A 19,222-nucleotide genomic window follows, 5' to 3' on the forward strand; every position below is an offset into this window, starting at 1 on the left:
CTTAAATAATCAAAATTTTAATTAATTCCCCAACCTAGTTAAGCTTTCAAAGTGAACCTTAATCAAATTTTAACTAAAACGTGAATAATACATAACCATATGCTATGATTTTCTCTCTCCATCTGTTCAAGTTCAACAACCTATTCATCTACATTATTTTTACTTGTCATTTTTTTAAAAAAAGTTATCTGATACATATTTGATCATAAATAGAGGGCTATAATCCTCCGAATATATAGAAATTTAAAAGAAATTGAATATACTCGTGTCGAATGAAACGCTCACTTTGCATCCGCGTAACGCAGTTGTCCAAAACTTCTGCTGAACCTGTTGTTTATGGAAACTCAGATATTTGAATTCAAGGTAAATTTGAATGTTGCAACTTTGAATTCCAGTGCAGAAGCTAGATAATCAATGGTTAAAAGGCAATCATAATCGAGAGCAAATCGGTAGTGGAAGAACCTTGATTGCTGTCCATGTTTCTTTTTCGGTCATCATTCACTCAGACGCCAAAAACCCTTCTCGCAAACAAGAAATTGGCCTTGGTAAAGAGTTGTTGACCAGTGAAGCGAGCGCAGTATCGGATTGAGCTTCTTAATCGTTTCCATGGTGTCTTGGACCAAAAGATATCCACCGGGTCTCATTATACGATCAATTTCCACAGCTACATCGATGATGTCACATCTGAGGCAAATTGTCCAACAACCATAAATCCAATAACTTCAAAATTACATGTAAATTTAGATCAGTTGTGTTTAAGTGTTTATCGCAACAGCGTACCTATCTTTTAGGTTTTTGAAGAGAAAGCTGGAATGCAGTAGATCATACGTTCGAGGGTAAGTATTGAAAGACTCACACCAGTCGTGATAGACTCCGATCAATCCCCTTTCGAAAATAATGGACAAGGTATCTTGTGCATGAATTGGTACAACATTCATCACCCAGAGAGGTTGCTCGATAAGTGCCGCAGCAAATCTGCAAACAACAATTTCAATATGAGTGTGAGAACTCTTACAAGAGTAAATTCAACTTGATACATCTGTTCAATGTTTGCTTTTTACATAAAAAAGTTGTTAAATTTCTTACCCTCCATAACCAGCATTCATATCCATCACATTTCTTATCCGTGCCAAGTTTATAGCCAGCCCACCGAGGTACACATCCGATACAAGTGCTGCCCAATGTTTGGTGTCCTCATTGAATATATCTTCAGCATCTGGTTTAGATGGAAGGCTTGGAGGCTTACTGCTAAGCCTCTGGGGCCATGGTGTGGACCATCTGAGCATATTACCCATGCTGTCGACTGGAAGATGCGAAATACAATGACTGAGAGGCTCATACCTGCCAAACTCAATAGACATCATTAGAATCAATTTCAACGGAAAAGAAGATGACACCACATATGCGAACGTTATTTTAAGACACAACTCTACAGTTTAAATTGCTTCAGTCTAGACATCAGAAGTAGTAAACCCGTGCACATATGGATAATACTCCCAAAAAATTACCACGAGACATTCTGCTTGGTTTTCTGTTCACACAAGGGTGGAAGTTTTTCTTTGCGCCGTTTGTAACAAGAATATGAGGAAGGCTTTTGATATATATTACGAGCCCAACTCCAGTTGAATCAACAGTTTTAGCCACAACCTTCCAGCATATGGCTGTTGTTAAAGCCACCATTGCTGATATAAATACAGAATATTGGACAGCTTAGCACATCTAGATTCTAATAATGACGCACAAGGAAAATCTTAAGGGAAAACAATTTTGTATCTCCCCATGAAAAGTAAGAGAGGATGATATTCTCACAGTTCCAAATTTTACGATCTCTCTCATCATCTCGATAAACTGGTGTAGCAGACCATATATAAAATATCCTCCTGGCTTGAGAATCCTGTTCAGCTCCAATAATGGTTTCCCGCCTGAATTTTGCATTCCAAAACAGCAGAAGTCTCAATAATTCCATGATATGCGAAGAAAGTAAAGCTGGAACAAGTTATACGATCAAACATATGCTGATAGGAACTAATAAAAGATACCATCCCCATCCCAGTGAACTCTGCATCGTGCACAATGTATTAAATCATATGCGTTGTCCGGAAATGTCAGCTTTTGTGTACCAATGACAGAGAGTATAGCAGGAATTCCCCTCTCTAGAGCGAACTGTATCTGAGCTTCGTGTTCATCCTTTGGGGCAAATGACATGGTAATTACATCTTTATCCAGCAAATAACCACCAAAGCTAGCAACACCACAGCCAACTAAAATAACCCTAATATTCTTCCCCCATTTAATAGCTGGGAAAGTCTGGAAGGAAAAAACAAAACCATTAAGGAGAGAAGAAAGAAGGGTCAAAAGAAAGAAAAAGAAAAAAAAAAGCGTTCGGGGTCTACTCTTCAACCAAGAGCAGACAACAAATCAGAAATCAAGAGCTATCTTCTAAAAGGATTGTAAAATTCCAGAACATACCTTATGTATGAAATCGATATAACTATGAACACCATTCTTAAATTGAGTACCACCGCCAGGGAAAACAAAATAATCACCAGATTTACGCACCCAGTTCTGTTCCTTCTTGTATTCCACAAGCTTAGGATGAGGAACATTGCTATACCAAATCTACAAACCAACACGAATATGCTATATAACCCATTTATTCAGCAAGTAAAACAGCGTTAGAAATGTATAGACATGAGAAACTTCTTTCATACTACAACTTTTAGCACCTAGCTTCCCCAAAACCTGATGAATATCAGACTTTAGTTCTTTGTATTTCACTCCTCACACTCACACATAATAAGCTATGTTACTCAAACTTGATTGAGATTTGTTGAATATAAGGTTGTAAATAAGATAAGATAGATTGCTAGCTACTTGGGCTTGACTGGGTTAAAGTTTGATCAACACTGGAATCGAATGGACTCAAGCTCGAACTCAACTCCATTTTTTAACGAGCCGAGATGAGCAACTTGATACCCGACTCGAAAAAATAATATATTAACATTTAAATTTTTTAAATTTAATTAAATTATTAGTAAATTAACATTTATATATTATTTTTACAAAAAAAGACAATATAAAGCTTTCATATACTTGAGGTTCAAGTTGGAACTCAAGTTCAAACTTGAACCAAGCTCGAGTTTGAACTTCAATCAAACTAAGTCAAAAAATGTTTTGAGTTCAAATTTTTTCGAGCTCAAGTCAAGCTTCAATTTTTGATTTCGAGTTCGAGTAGAACTTAACAATTTTAAGCTCGAGATCTTTCAAGTCGAATTGAACTTAACTCTTAACTTTCAATTTCTCAGATCGAGTCGAACTTAACAATACTCGAACTCAACTTGACTCATTTATAAACCTACTTGAATATATGTATATGCCCTATATGAAAATGTTCAATTTTTTCTAAGTATGTTTGTGTATATAAATATGTTACAGAAAAAATGGAACTTAGGAATAATATAGCAAAAATAGAAATTCGGCATGCTTAGTATTAAAGAAACAAAATGTTCAAAATCACCATCACCTCAAACTATACTAATAGTTCCTAGAAAGAAGTTCACTAGAAGTTCATATTTTCAGCTTTATAGAACACTTTTCGCACTAAAATTACAGAACTACAATCTAAATAAAAACACGAATAAAAAAACAAATATCTTACCAAAAAATATAAAAGCTGAAGCTCACCATGTCCCTGCTTTTAGGCCAATGAACCGGGACCTATAACCAATCGGCAAAGGCACCAAGCATCTCGGACTGGGATCCGGACAATGTCTTTCTCTATGCTCCATCCTCCTCCTCGATTGCAATTCCTTTATCGCTTGCAAATTATCCAAACACGGTATATAATCCACCGCCAGCGCACCTAATTTACAGTTCTCCCATTTTATTTCCAAACTCACATTCAATTCCACGTCACCAGCTGCCACGGCAGTCGTTTTCGATGCCGGTTCCAGCAAGGAAACTGCGGCATCGTTCGTCTGCGAGGAAACGGTGGCTGCGTCGTTCGGAGATCGCGGCGGCGGCGGAGGAAGAGGAGGTTGAGAGGTGGTGACGTGGAAGTCGGTGGAGACGAGGAGGGAAGTGAGAGGAGAAGAGAAAGAGGAGTTGGATAGGAGGAGTATTGTGAAGGAAATAAGGAGAAGGGTAAGAGCAAAAATGAAAGGAAATTTTCGTTCTTTGAAGATGTTCTGAACGGAGATCGCCATTTTGGTTTTCTATACTTAGATCCGAGGGAAACAGCAGAGAGTAAAACAGAGTAAAATCAGCCGCGTGTGGGAGCTGAAGTTCATCAAGGAATTAGAAATGTCGTTACCATTGAAATGAACGAAAAACATAACGTGAAAACTTTTAGGTAAATTTGTTTCTATTATTCCCTGTACTATGTACAAGTTATGATTTAGTCTTTTATACTTTAATTTGATATTCTCGTCTTTTATACTTTTTAAATTTAAATTTTAATCATATTAATCGGTACCATATATACTAGTTGTATGAATTTTAAATCGATATGAAATAATCTGTTCCATTTCAGTCAGATTTTAGTGTGTTATAATATGTTTCAATCAAAACAATTATAGTTCACTAGCGGTTATATCATGTCTAATTATAGATTTAATTTTTTTTTCTCTAATCTAATATTATAAAATCTTTACAACTTAACTGTATAGGCGGATACACCAAGTCCCTAGAGAGTCAAGTATATCCCATTATTTTGAGAAAAAAATTAAATTTAATTTAACATATTAAGTAAAAAATAAAAAAAATTACATCCGATACTTTAAAAAAAAGAATATTAACATTTTAGATATATTCTTAAATTTCTGGATCTATCACTGCTTAGTTGTATTATCTTTATACCATATACGGACTAAAATTCCATAATATGATAAATATAAGGACCAAAATAGAATAGAGAGACTAGATCCTCAATATAAACATGAAACAATGATAGAAAAACATAATTTGGCCATACTTTCAAGCGCGAGACAGTAGCTCTAAGCTTGATCGGGTCCAATCCAACCAACTTTTAGAAAATTATACTGAAAATTTGTAAAATAATGTTTGATATTTACATGTTATTATAACAATATTAATTAAAAAATTTCTAATTATTTTAATTCGTCTAAGCCTATCAACTATTTTTATTTGGCTAAACGTACCTTTTCTTTTTCTATGAACAAATCATTTACGTCGCATCCAATTACGCTTGAGGTAATAAATCTTATTTTTATAACCATTTATTAATATTTTCATATGTATAATACAAAATTGTAAACAAAAACTCAAAACTTAATGAACAAAAATAATATTCTTAAAACTTCATAAATAAGTAATATATATCTTAACATTATTATATTATCAAATATATTTATTCATGAAAATTTAGTAAAACGGTTATAACAGAGTAATTTAACTTGTTATTAAATTTGTTTTCTATAAATATGATAAATCTTAATTTAGGACTGAAATGCTTGTCTACAACTTAAGCAATCCTGTTAGTAAGATATTAAAATGAAAATAACAGCAATAACCCAAAAAATAAAAAAAAAAGAGGAGGATAAACTACTTGCTTAATACACAAACTATTACTTCTATTTTAGTACTCAAATTTTATTTTTCTTAAAATCATACCTAATGTTTAATTTAAATTTAAATTTAATACACATTATTAAAAATTAATAAAACTGATGATGTATTATCTTTTTATTTTTCAATAATAACATAATATTATCTTATATTGATAAGTCCATATCAACATTAAGTTTTAAATGGTAAGATAGCAAATTCAAACCTAAACTAAACTCAAACATAAACCAAGCACTAACTATAATTTTAAAAAAATAAAGTTTAAATATTAAAATAAAAATAAAAATAAAAATAAAATTTAGATATCAAAACAAAACGAAAGTATTAGTTTAAGTATATTTTATCCTTAAAAAATAATATATATAGTGAAAATATTTAGTCATACAAAACTCTGGGCCCCACACGGGACTACTCAAATATTTCTTCCAAAAGGAAACAGAACCTAGAAATGATCAATTGCTTTGTCGGTGCATCATAATAAATTCTATGCAACGTGTCGATGTCTACTTCAAGGACGAAAAATATCTCGAAAAAAAGAAGTAAAAATAAATAAATCCTTAAATCAAACTTTAGTGTAAATCAATAATTCAATATGGTTCACTCCGTCAAAGATCTATTGAGATGACACATTTTTATATACCCAAAATCAACTATTCATAATCCGTTTACTGCATGAAAACCATGTACCAATATATCTTCTTGTACAAAATGGGTTTTGTAAAACAAAAGGAGTGGCAATAAGGAAAAGGTTAATAGTCATACCAGCAAGTCTACAGTTCAACTCCGTGGTACGATGTGTCATCGTTTCCCCACCCAAATAGCCAACGGAACAGTTGCGAAAACTTACCGGCTTCGGGCTTCTGGTGATCGAGATTGGCATTAGTATCGTAGTCGTGCTTTAAATGGGGTTGGACAATTTTGTCCTGGAAGTAAAATTTGCAACTGTTAGGAGAAAGTATTTTTGTTTATAATTGTAGAAGCTGGATATATGGTTATTGTACCTTGAAAACTTGAAATGGACAGAAGCCGGTACAGCCGCAACCCTGTTCATGAGAAAAGAAAAATCAGCAACAAGAAATTCGAAAACGAGAAACACGAAAGTAGGTAAAAGGCGGAAATGACGTCCCCTTTGGCTTACAGGCATTGGGATGGGATGCTCGTTGTGTAGAACATGCACAAAGTATTTGCTTGAAGAATTAGCCGGACAGCTATATAAGACCAGCATATTGTTCCCAGCAAAAGGTGCCACAGTGCTGCCTCTCCACTTCCTTTTCTGGGGAGGCTTAACAGGGAAATCCAAAGGCTCCTTCCGTATTCGTTCAAAATCTGCAAAGTACAGATGAAGGCCAAAATATCAGAATATAGTAAAAAACTTTACACAGATGCGCATAATCTCGCTTTTAAGTATTGCAGTATAGAAGAATATCAAGGATACAACAACGTAAGGCTGAGAACACCGACCAGATCCTTCGAGGAAAAGCCCGAGCAAGCACGTAAAAGGAACCACAGTTTCTGCATGTGCAAAACGAAGTCTTGCCTTCTCATAACTGCCAGGTACTTGGTTACCTACGCATGAGGAAAATACTGGAAGTCGAGATTGAAAACATGCCATTATCAAGCAACCTTTTGTCTTGTATATTAGTAAGAAATAGTCGCAAGAAAATATGTTTTATCTATTTTAGTTCAGCAATTTTTCAAGAAACTATACTAATGAATGGAAACAATAGCAACACTAAAAATGCTCTTGATCCCCCCCCCAACTTTATTCTATAGATTCTAGAACAAAAACTAGAAAGGAAAAGTTAGGGATAGAAGAAGTCAATTAATTATGCAATACATATGCTCATATGGTATAACATAATAGTTGAAAATGTGAATTATTCAACCCTTGCAATAACAAGAGAGAACAGCATCACAGTAGGACAAAGTAAGAGAAAATTCATAGGCAATTCAAGAATGTTCATCAACATATATTGCCTACTTCTTGACATATAAAGACTGTACAACCAAAAGTAAATACCAATATTACCTTCTTTAGCGTTGATAGCTTCGTCCATGGATTGTACAACATCCTTAAGCAAGGGCACTCCCATTCTATAATTTAATGATTTACCGTAACCCTTCACTATGAACATTTGTAAATCATCCATCCACTCCAGCAAAGCAACCTAAACATTTAGACAGATTTTGAAAGTAAAAAAACCCGTACGGGAGTTAACAAGATTAATTAAATGTATTTATGAATTAGCATGGCAAATAGAAGGATAAATGATAGGCTTCCATCAAACTAAGAATCTTGTTTCAGTTTTCCTGAATATTTACTTAAGCAACAAAGACAGTAATCTAAACAAACATGATGTTTATCTTAATGAAGGCATTATCTCAATGTATTCATAGATGTGGAGATTAGCAAATGGATATATATTAGATTAAAGCAAAAGATAAAGTGTATATAAGTTTAGGCTGCAAACTTATATTGACTACATTTAGAGATGGCGTATGCTTATAGCAAACAAGAGCAGCATCGTATTTTTGACAGAATGCCTATATTATGGATAAATGGTTATGGCCGTACATATTAAGGGTATTTTGAATATGAAAAAAGACGAGGTGTGCAAACAAGCTATCCCCAACCTTTTAAATGAACAGATCCTGCTCCAACAAAGCTGTTTTTCTTCAAAAAGTGTAATGGAGCATGAAAATATGTCAGCCGGACTGAAAAGACTGCAAGCTTGATCGGTCATATCCAACAAGGATGCTTCCTACCACATTGAAAATCAAAGACCAAAAAATTGAATTGATCAAATATTCGAGCTTCCTGATGTCTAACACGGCATGAACTACAAATTTACATGAAAAGAAAATGAGTACCTGTTTACACAAAAACCAGAGAGATGATATATCCTGTCTTGTAAAATTGAACTCATACCGCTTAGTTAATGAAGAAGTAATCTCAGTAAGGATAGGTTCTTCCAGCTTATCAAAAGCAGGCTCTTGTTTTTTCCTAACGTTCTGCACTAACATATTCAGTTTAAATAAGCAAATAAAAAGGGAAATCAATTAAATTACAGGAAAAATGAATCATTATTCAAAGTTGATGGTTAGATAAGTCTAAAAGATGAAGGTGTTGATTATGCATAAAATTTACAAAACAATTAGGAACAACAAAATAAATGTATAACCAACTTAAAATCTCAAGATAATTTTCTTGCGTTATAGCAATATGAAAAAAAAATAGAAATACAGAAATGTAGAAACTATGATTGACTTGGTGCTTAAATAATAAGGGTGAGACATCATCCGTACCTTGTAGGTTTGACAACAATAAAAAACCTCAGGATTGTGTCACTTGCTCGACTTTCACTTGTAACAGCAAAAGCTCGATGACGACCTGGACCTAGACTTCCTTTGCCCCTAAATGACCCCATGCCAAATGCAACAGCACTAGCAGAAGCCCGAGGAACCTTTCCCACAAATTAAGAAGGAAATTCTAAATAAATAAACAAATAAAGCATAAGGCCATCTTCAGAGATGGGGAAAAGTAGGCACGGAGTAAAATCCAAATGTTACACCAGAAATTCCAAATCAAAGAAAAAAAATACATGAAATCAAGTGGAAACAAATATTAAAAAAGCATTTGTATAATGGTAGATAAAATTTCAAACATAGAACTCACTTGAGTAGTCTTTATGGGATACACATCAGGGTGGTACTCCTCATTAAATAAATCAGGAAATCTTTCCCTAACACTGATGCCAAGCTGATACATCTCCTCTTCTCCTTTGATATCCAACTCTCCACCTTTCAGTTTTCCTTTCCAAGGAGGCTCCCATTTATGAAACCAAGCAGGCACCTTTTGTAAGGGCAAATTCCTCTCTTTGGCATCTTTTATGATTTCTTTTATATGAGAAGCCAAATTTTCCAACTCTCTCATCCGCTTCTTAGTAGGAGAACGTGTTCCATGCCTAGCCTAAAAAATTTAAATTTAGATTAATTTTCCTTTTGCTCCTAATCCCATGATAGCAGAGTTTGGGCATTCAACAAGTAACAAACAACCATGCTAGATATCTCAAGCAAACGATGAGTCTCAAAAGGCATTCCAATGAATAACAAGCAATCTCAAACAGCTGGTACTATGTTTTGCACAATATAATATCAGCCAATTCAACATCAAAGCTTAAAGATAGCCAATAAAGCTAGAATTCTCAACATTCCACAACACTTATCCAGGTAAACTTTCGCGCGTATCGGTTCAATGAAGGCATATTATTAAAGAGAAATTATTCTAAATTTTATAAAAAGACAGACGCAATCCTGACAATCTTTATTCAACTATAAAATCCAAATACAAAATCTACATCTACTTTATACGAACTCTATATCAACATCATTTCTAGCTATCACGAATAATTAAAATTCAAATTTCAAGAAAATAGAAAAAATAAAAATTACCACGAGATTTAAGTGGATAGGACTACATCCATCAGGAATGTCAGACGGTATAAACAAATCGTCAACAATATCTTTCACGGCACCATATCTACTCCCCAGAAAAGTAAACAATAACAAAAGAAATAATCAAAATAATGATAAAGATCAAGAAATTACGATTCAAGGAGATAGTGAAAAAGAGCGAGACCTGGTTACAGTAGAGAGGTGTCGACGAACATCGAAATCTCCATCAGCTTTTGAATTTGAAAATAACGTTAAAAAGAGCAACAAAACAACTGCCATGGCTAATTTCCTCAACTACCTTTGTTTGAAAATTGTCTGGAGAAAAATAGAGGGTTTTAAACTTAAGTGAAAAGGAAAGCTTCGGATTTGGGTTTAAACTTTGAACCGCCACTTATAATTTCATGCTGATCGTGTATTGTAATGAAGTTGCATGAGTTGTTTCTACATGTTAATCTAGAGTACATTTGGGATTAAAAATTAGTTGACCATATTTTGCACTGTGTTGATTAAGATCTCTATCTAAACTGGCGCAGCGGATGCTTCCTTTGCTTGTCATTTTACCGCGAATGTTTCACTTAACACGTGGAAAACATACCTTTTTCTGTAAAAAGTTTTGAGTCACCACGTGGCAGTTTGAATTATAATTTGTAAACTTATAATCCTCTTTTTTATATCTTATGTAGTGTTTGTTTTTATAGTTTGTAAATTTAAGTTTTTTTAATTTTATTTTGTCAATTTTTTAATATAAAATTATTTTTTTGACAAAAATATCTTTTCTTTTTTTATTATAATTTAAATTGATATATTTTATATATTATAATGAGAATCTCCAACCACGTAAATGAGTTCGTTTAGAGGAGAATAAAATCACAAATAAAGTATGAATCGAGTTATTTAAGTGGTTAAAGAGATTATTGTTGTTTTTAAAGATTTTCGGTTCAAGAACAATGATTATAAAGGTATTTGAGTGTTCATTATCAAATGATTTAGAATATTTCGAACAAATAATACCTTGTAATCACACTAGATTAATTAAAAAATCACAAATAAATTATAATAAAATACCATATATCTCATTTATTTATTAAAAGTTTGTTTTAAAATTAAGGGTAAAGTATAGAAATAGTTCTCGAACTTTTAGGGCGTTTGCATTTTGGTCACTCAACTTTTGATATTTGCAATACAATCATCGAACTTCTAGTTCGTTTTCAGTAACGTTCCTACCATTACCTCCCGTTAGTTTTTGTTGATGTGGCACATAACCCCCGTCAACCCCCATTAACCCTATTCTTCTTCTTCTTCTCCTTCTCTCACACCTCCGGTCACTCCATCTCCGATCAGCGATGGCTCACACCGCCATCACCATCGTCGCCGACGTCACCTATCGACCACACTCTGACCCTCGATTCATACTCATTGTCCATCGTTCGTCCCAAATCGCAAGAAGATCGTTCAAACATTCATCCCCGGTCTCCATTATCAATCGCCAGTGACCGTCACCGCCGATACCAGTAAGAGAATTGCCCCATTCTTATCAAAATACATCTGTCCACTCGCCGAGACTCACCTTCGTTCGTCGTGGAGATGGCCCCAAATATCGTCAGAAAACCCCAATACACCTTTTATGTTTTCATTGATTTATAGCGATTGGGTTGTCCGTTTGCCACACCGCCACCACCATTGGAGTCCTCACACTGTCCCGACCAAAACTTAGTCAGTCGTACCTCCTCCTCCTCGTCCCTCCTTAATCCGCCATTGGTTAAGAAGAAAGATAATAATGAGAAGAAGAAGAAGATGATGAAGAAGAAAAATAAGAGGGTTGCCGGGCTAGGTGACATGTAAGCAAAAAACTAACGGGAGGTAACGACATGGACCTTACTGAAAACGAATTACATGTTCGATGATTGTATTGCAAGTTTCAAAAATTAGATGATCAAAATACAAGCACCCTAAAAATTCAGAGACTATTTATATACTTTACCCTAAAATTAAATATAGGTTGAATGAAATTGTGGGTTTGTTAGACCTGTTCCTTTACAAGAATGATTCATTTTGGCCCATTAGATAGATAATGAAGCTTTGAGTGTTGCATTAAATTAGGCTATCCTTAGGTTGGGATAATGTGTTTGGAACTAGAAAGGCCTACTACCTTTGAGAATGCTATAGGAATAATTTATTGAATGATTCACTAATTTAGGACAATTTTTTTATAACTCGAATTTGAACATCGATATTTGTAAGAAATGAGACGGGATCATAGTAGTCTAAAGATTATTAAATTGCGACTCTCATTATAAATTAATCTTTGAACTTATGAATATTTTAATTATATCCCTAAATTATAAAATTCATTTTAAACTAATACTTAAGTTTTTAGCATTTCAATATCATCCTCAAACTACTGATATATGTTAATTATATCCAATGTTTATAAAATATTAGTAAAGACTATTAATTACTCTATAAGTATTAATGTGTACTAAATAATATGATGATATATAAATTATAATTAATATTATATCTTGTCTCTCAAAATCATTATTTAAAATGAAAGAAGTTAAATCATTATTTTATTTAAATCCAAAATTAATTAGTATTTATTTCACATCATTTAGGGATGAAATTAAAACATTCAAAGTTTGAGAATCGATTTAAAATAAAATTTATAATTTAAAGATGAAATTGAAATATTCAAAATTTTGGGTTCAATACAGCTTGGAGATGAAATTAGAACAGTCAAAAAGCTTAAGAACTAATTTAGAACGAGGGACATGATTTAGGGATGAATAGTACAACTAACTATTTTTTGTGTGCAAACAAAGATCGTTTACTACCTTTTAAGGAGTGGGATGCGTAGAGATGAACAACACCGCACAAAACACCATCACAAACAGCGAGATTACCGATGATAAAAGACAATAAACTTTAATTACGACAGAATCATCACAGATTATGGAAAATGAACCAAATTTCATTGTTTACGAAGCTCATTTAATTCACACATGCATTGGTAATTACTCTATCTTAGATGCTGAAGATGTCTGTTTCTTTTCGCTTCCCTAAATAAATTATTTTTTCTCGCGTTTTTAAATATTTTTCACACTATCCAAACAATACTAAGGGTGCGTTTGGTTCACGGAATGTAAGATTACCAGTGAGAATAAAAGATTACTAGAGAATAGAATTACTGAGAATGTTGTATTTTGTGTTTGGTTGGTTTAGCAGGAATGTAAGATTACCGTGTTTGGTTAAATGAATAAAAGATTATTGTAATGTATATTTGACCAAATTGTCCTTATTATATATTTATATAATATTACAAATTGTAAAATATTTATATATTTTCTTTAAAAAATTAAATTCATAATATTTATATAATTTTTTTTATAAAATTAAAAATATTAAAAAAGGTTTAATGAAAGGGTAAAAAAAAATTAACCCCTGAACTTCATATAAAATTTTAATTATAGATTTTTTTGTAAGTCTACAATAATTTAAGGATAAATTTATAATTTAACATTCGTAGAATTTTTATTATTCAATGACAGAATAATGATATTTAAAAAAAAATTAAGGGCATTTTAGTCCAAAATGCCGGTAATGTTACAATATCTAAGGGAAAGGAGGTAATGACATTCCCGGTAATATACTCCAAAAAATCTACTATTGGTAATAAAACATTATCAGAAATGAGATTCCTGGCCAACAAAAAATGGGAATGTGTGATTCTCATCCTATGAGAATCGCACAATCCTTGAACCAAACACCCCCTAAGAGTTTCTTTTTCTCTGTCTCTCTTCTTCTAGGGATGATAACGGCCCAAAAATTTGACCCGGTTCAAGAGATATATTTCTTTATTTGAGTTTAATCTTATCTGTATTTAGGGATGTTTTATTCGATTTATTTTTTATTTATATTTTAAGATAAAAATCATGTCTTCATCTAATCCAACGTAAATATATATAAAAATATTTTTATTCAATAAAACAATTATCTAATTAGATAAAAATATAAAGATATATATTATAAGAATTATCTCTAAATATATATAATAAAATTATATTATTATTCTAAGTAAAGTCATATCAAAACTTTTTTATTATAAACCCAAATTCAATCCGATCTTACTATTTTCAATACCTAATACGATCTGAATTCAAATTTTTAAATCATTCATGTTGAATCGGGTCACACCAGAATTATCTTATTCAGATCAAATTACTCTCCAAACTCTTTTCTCTATAGATTTAGGTTTTCTGAATAAATAAATAAATATTTATCATTTTGCATGACAGGTTTGGATAAAAATTCGAAATATATTAAAAATAGATTTAAGCATTCAAATATGATCATACAATAGTACTAATAAAAATAAAACTTTACATATATTTTATAAATAATAATGTTTAAATTCATATCAAATAAAAAAGTATCATTCTTTATTATTGAAACGCTCTTTAAATTTTATCGTCTCTTGTTACATGCTATAAAATATTATTTATTTTCTTAAATAACTATACAAATAATGATATTAAATTATGTTTAATTTGCACAAAACAAACGACTTCAATGATTAAAGAATTATTGTTATTCATTGATATCATACATAGGATTTGACAATGAACATATAATATAAACGTTCAATATATTCATGTATACTGTGGTGTATGAACACTCAATGTTATGAATATATTCACCCAGATTAATAAAAAATATTTAATTCAATTTATTTTATTTTATTATTAAAGACATGAACAGAAGTTTGGAATCATGTGATGGGTCATTTAATGCAAGAGTGAAGAAAAATTCAAAATACTGATGAGACTTAGGGTTCCTTCAAAGCTACATATTTCAATATTAATCTCTCTCGAATTAGGGTTCAAAATAAATAAATAAACCCTACAATCTTCATGTCAGGGTCGCATTAATTTCCTTGTGGGAGGTTGTGTTCGACCATCTTCGGTATTAATAATTAACTAAAATTTTATAACTTTCTATCTGATCATAAGATTTGTTTTATCAGAAAAAAATAATGTCTAATAGTTTCTTTATTCTCTGTTCTGTTCATTGATATGGGAATATTGTGGAACCTAGTGATTCGTATGCACCTTATGAAACTTTACATTTCATGGATAAATTATCATATTGGTCACTTTTATTTTTATTTTGTTCAATTTTTATCACTGAATTATAAAAAGTTATATTTTAATCACTTTTATTATCATTACAATTTGATGATTGAATCATTAAGTAGTGTTATTTTTCATCAATCTCCTTTATATTGCTATAATAATTATTTCCATTTCATTCAAAAGTTATGTATATGATTCTTTTTCAGAGGGTTGAGAAAATCTTATAATCTTTTTTTTTTCATTTCCTAATAAGGAAGGGGAGAGGTTTCACCTCTAACACAATTATTGTCACAACTATAATTGATGTAGAAATCATTGTGGCTATCATGTTCATATAACTCTATCAATATTATGATAAATTTCAACTGTGAATTGGATCGTTTTGGGAAGTGAAGCAACATAGTTTGAGCACGACATGATTCAATCTGAAAGATTATATGTTAGATTTATGAAATTTGGAATATTTTCAATGAAATGAACATCAAATTTACTTTCAGAAAATTAGAAAGAAATAATTTCAAAATTTTATGGACCAACCATCATCGTGGTCTGATATAATAAAAGAAAACTTTAATTACATAGGATCGTTACTGAGCTTGAGCTCATCTTTTTTAGCTGGTAAAGAAAACGGTTCAAAGAAATTTGATATTCATTTTGAACTTAACCGAAGTTTGGAAATGAAACTCTAATTACATGTGGATATATGATGTGGACTTAGTGTTCACTATCTCCCATAGTTTTCCTTTTTTTTCCAATTAGAGAAAACAATGGGCGGTAATCATCATTTTCTGGTTTCTTTAGACGATAATGATCTTTATAATGATTGATTAACGATTTGTGATAATAATGAAATTTAGATGTCACAGGCTCAATGACTTGATCACCACACCCCGCCAGTCCAATGACCTATTGGGATCAATGCATTTAGCAACAAAATCAAGTGGACCATCCATTGATAACGATTGAAGTATGACTAAGCTCACGAGATTGGTCAATTAGAGATCATTTATTGAATAATATGAACCGTAATCAAAATATATATACATGACCAATTGATAAAGATTTCTTCAAAACTTTGATTTTTTAATAATAAAATTATTGTTTTTTTAGAAAAATATGTTCGGAGTAAAAAAATATAATTATTTATAGTTACAACAACAATGGTATCAATTAAAGTACGGCTCAATGGACAATTTAATTTTATGTTTAAATGTTACGTTTGATATTACATATTATTATTTGATACATTAATAATGAATTCTTTTAAATCTACAAGTGATCTTAATCCACCAATATATATCCTTAAACAATAAATAAAAGTGAATAAAAGCATTATAAAAAATTATTGCTAATACATCAAACAATTATCTAAATATTAAATAAGGTTAAAAGACATAATTTCGTAAAAATTAAATAACTGTTTGGAGAAAAAAATAATCAATCTAGTTGTATTATATACTACATGTTACCGTTAAGCCTATGAAATTTTACTAACTCAAATTATTAGTAAAAAGGATTCTTCCTTCAGTCATGCGTAATAAAGTTTGTTAAAAGAGTGGGAGTTCAAGATCATTCCTTCAACTACATACAATGATTTATATATTAATCTTTAATATTAGTATCATGTTTAGAATGACGATGATTATTCGTAGACTAGCATAGTTAAAGGATATAAAGATATGTCTATCAATGATCATATCAAATGATTATATATAATTGTTCAGAGAATATTAGACTTCAAAGGTCTCGAAAGATGAAGGACCAGCAATGGAGACACGGCTTGCGGACGAGGTCCGATTTAGGTACGCCATATATAGAGAGAAATATGTATGATTCGCTGACACTATGAAAACTTTTAATTTTTATATGTTTTTTTTTTTCATTTGTATATATACTATTTGTTGCTTTAATGTATAACAAAAATGATTGAAGGAAGTTATTTAGTCACACAAGTTATGAACTTTTTTTAATGGAAAAAATGTGCATATGTCTTACTTGAATGAAGGGGTAGATGAACTGTCTATTAAGATCCTAGTTTTCTTATTTCTATGTATATTATATACACACTTGTTTTGTTGTTGACTGTTGGTGGATCGAATTAATGATTTGGTCCAAATTATGTATAAGGTATTTATACATGGATGTAGAGAGGGGGCCTTTTTGTTGGGGCTGGTGTTCACGTGAATGTTTGTGTGGCTAAAAGACATTCACGTAGAAGCTCGCCTCACCTCTCTCAAGGGTCAGCCATGACGTTTTTAGGGTTTATATTTTTTATATTTTTTTGGGGTGCAACTTGCATGGTGATGATGATGGTGGCCTTGACTTGATTCTCTCTGTATTATTTTGTCCTAATTAGCCCTAGTTGCCATGCACGCACGTTGAGGTATTACCTCGTCAAATGCATGTATTAAATTGAACGAGGAAGAAAAAAGAAAGAAAGAAAAAGAAAACAAAAACAAGATGAAGGAAGAAGGTGGAAGGCAACCATGTTTGTATGTTATAGGCGGCCAACTATCGCACACGAACGCTTGGACGGCGGTCAACCGTTACCGTTGTGCTTTTACTCAGTTTTGGGCCCGATGGTGTTGGCCGGTCGCCTCTTGTCTTCTCTTTTTGGCACATTATGTTATATTATATATATATATAATTTGCTTCTCTCTACTAAGTTTGATACTATTAATTATTATTATTTTTTTTGTAAAAAAATTAAGATATTTAAATTTAAATAAATTACAAATTGATTAAAATTTTAATGTTATTTATTTAAAGCTAACTTAATTTAATTAATTTAATAATTGGACTCTTAAATAATTTAATTAAAATTGTTTAGGATATTTTTATCTTGGAGGTTCTAAGTTTGCCTCAATGTTCAAACTCTCGTTGTCCTTTCCTTGAAGTGCATTGGGGAACTTCATCTTTATTCTCCTTCCTCTTTCCTTAAGAAATCATGCTTTTTATTCACCCGATGATTCTATTTTGGACCTATATAAACTCAACAAGTCTAATACTAGTAATCAACAAATTGTTGAGAACGACTGTGATTCAGCAGTTGAGCTAAGTCATTTTCATTTTATTTGTCCATTTATACATTCATTTTCCTAAAAATATATTTAATAAATTTAAATTTTAAATCAAACAATTATTAGTCGATATCTTATCACTAACATGGTATAATATCATATTAACGAAAAATATTATTATATCACATTAATTATTAATTTTAAAAATTAATTTTTTTAATAAAGTAACAGGACATATTATCGCCTTATTAATCAATAATAAAAAAAGTAAGAGAATCAATTTGTTACAATAATAAAAGAGAGTATTATTTTCTCTAGAGGTCCTGAGTTTGAACAATTAACTTTACAAGGTATGTACATTATTAATAACTTAAAAAAATCTAAAAAAATACTACATTATAATCACTTCATATTATTTAAAAAAAAAGAGCTATGTGTTTATTACATCAAATCCTAATTACCCATGATATAGGCACACTTTATAGCTTACATTCATGTTTTCCACTCCTGATCTTACCGTTAGTCTTGTAGAAGAATTTAATTGATATGATATTTATAATTTTTAGGATTCTATTAAAATATTTTAATTTTTAAAGATGAATTGAAAATTTAAACTATAACTGGACATATCGTGAAATTAACTCTAAAATAAACATCTTCATCATAAATCCTTCCCAAGGACATCTCTACCATGTAAAATGCTAGTAGTTAATTACTATGTATACACATTCAATTTTTTATATTAAATGACCAATTGAGTTTAATTTAACTGGTGATGTAGCTCCTATAATATATATGAGAACGTGATATTGAATATATTTTTCTTTTGATTTATGAATAGAGGAAAATCTAGATAGTATATATATTTGTATTAAATTATTAAGAAAGTTATTATATTAAATTATTTATGCAAATAAAAGAGTGAAGACAAAATTAGCATAGTTGAGCAATGGAACACTTGGGGCACACATGTTCTTTGTCTATTATAAATATGCATAACCCTTAAATTAATGCAAGCCTGTGCCTTTG

General features: G+C 31.3%; 1 protein-coding gene and 1 pseudogene across 1 annotated transcript; both read right to left on the reverse strand.

The window, feature by feature from the left end:
- Positions 1 to 94: 94 nt before the first annotated feature.
- Positions 95 to 4,255, reverse strand: LOC120217550 (probable methyltransferase PMT23). The gene is given in 12 exon segments (XM_039214638.1): positions 95 to 327; positions 463 to 684; positions 781 to 975; positions 1,087 to 1,341; positions 1,509 to 1,603; positions 1,606 to 1,682; positions 1,810 to 1,867; positions 1,870 to 1,922; positions 2,040 to 2,307; positions 2,470 to 2,619; positions 3,685 to 3,716; positions 3,719 to 4,255. Coding segments are annotated over 11 exon segments (1,860 nt in total). The 5' UTR covers positions 4,206 to 4,255; the 3' UTR covers positions 95 to 327; positions 463 to 494.
- Positions 4,256 to 6,341: 2,086 nt separating this feature from the next.
- Positions 6,342 to 10,372, reverse strand: LOC120217552 (annotated as a pseudogene).
- Between the last annotated feature and the right edge of the window lie 8,850 nt (positions 10,373 to 19,222).

Source organism: Hibiscus syriacus, unplaced genomic scaffold, assembly GCF_006381635.1.
Source record: "Hibiscus syriacus cultivar Baekdansim isolate YM2019G1 unplaced genomic scaffold, ASM638163v2 tig00110187_pilon, whole genome shotgun sequence".
Classification (NCBI taxonomy): Eukaryota; Viridiplantae; Streptophyta; class Magnoliopsida; order Malvales; family Malvaceae; genus Hibiscus; species Hibiscus syriacus.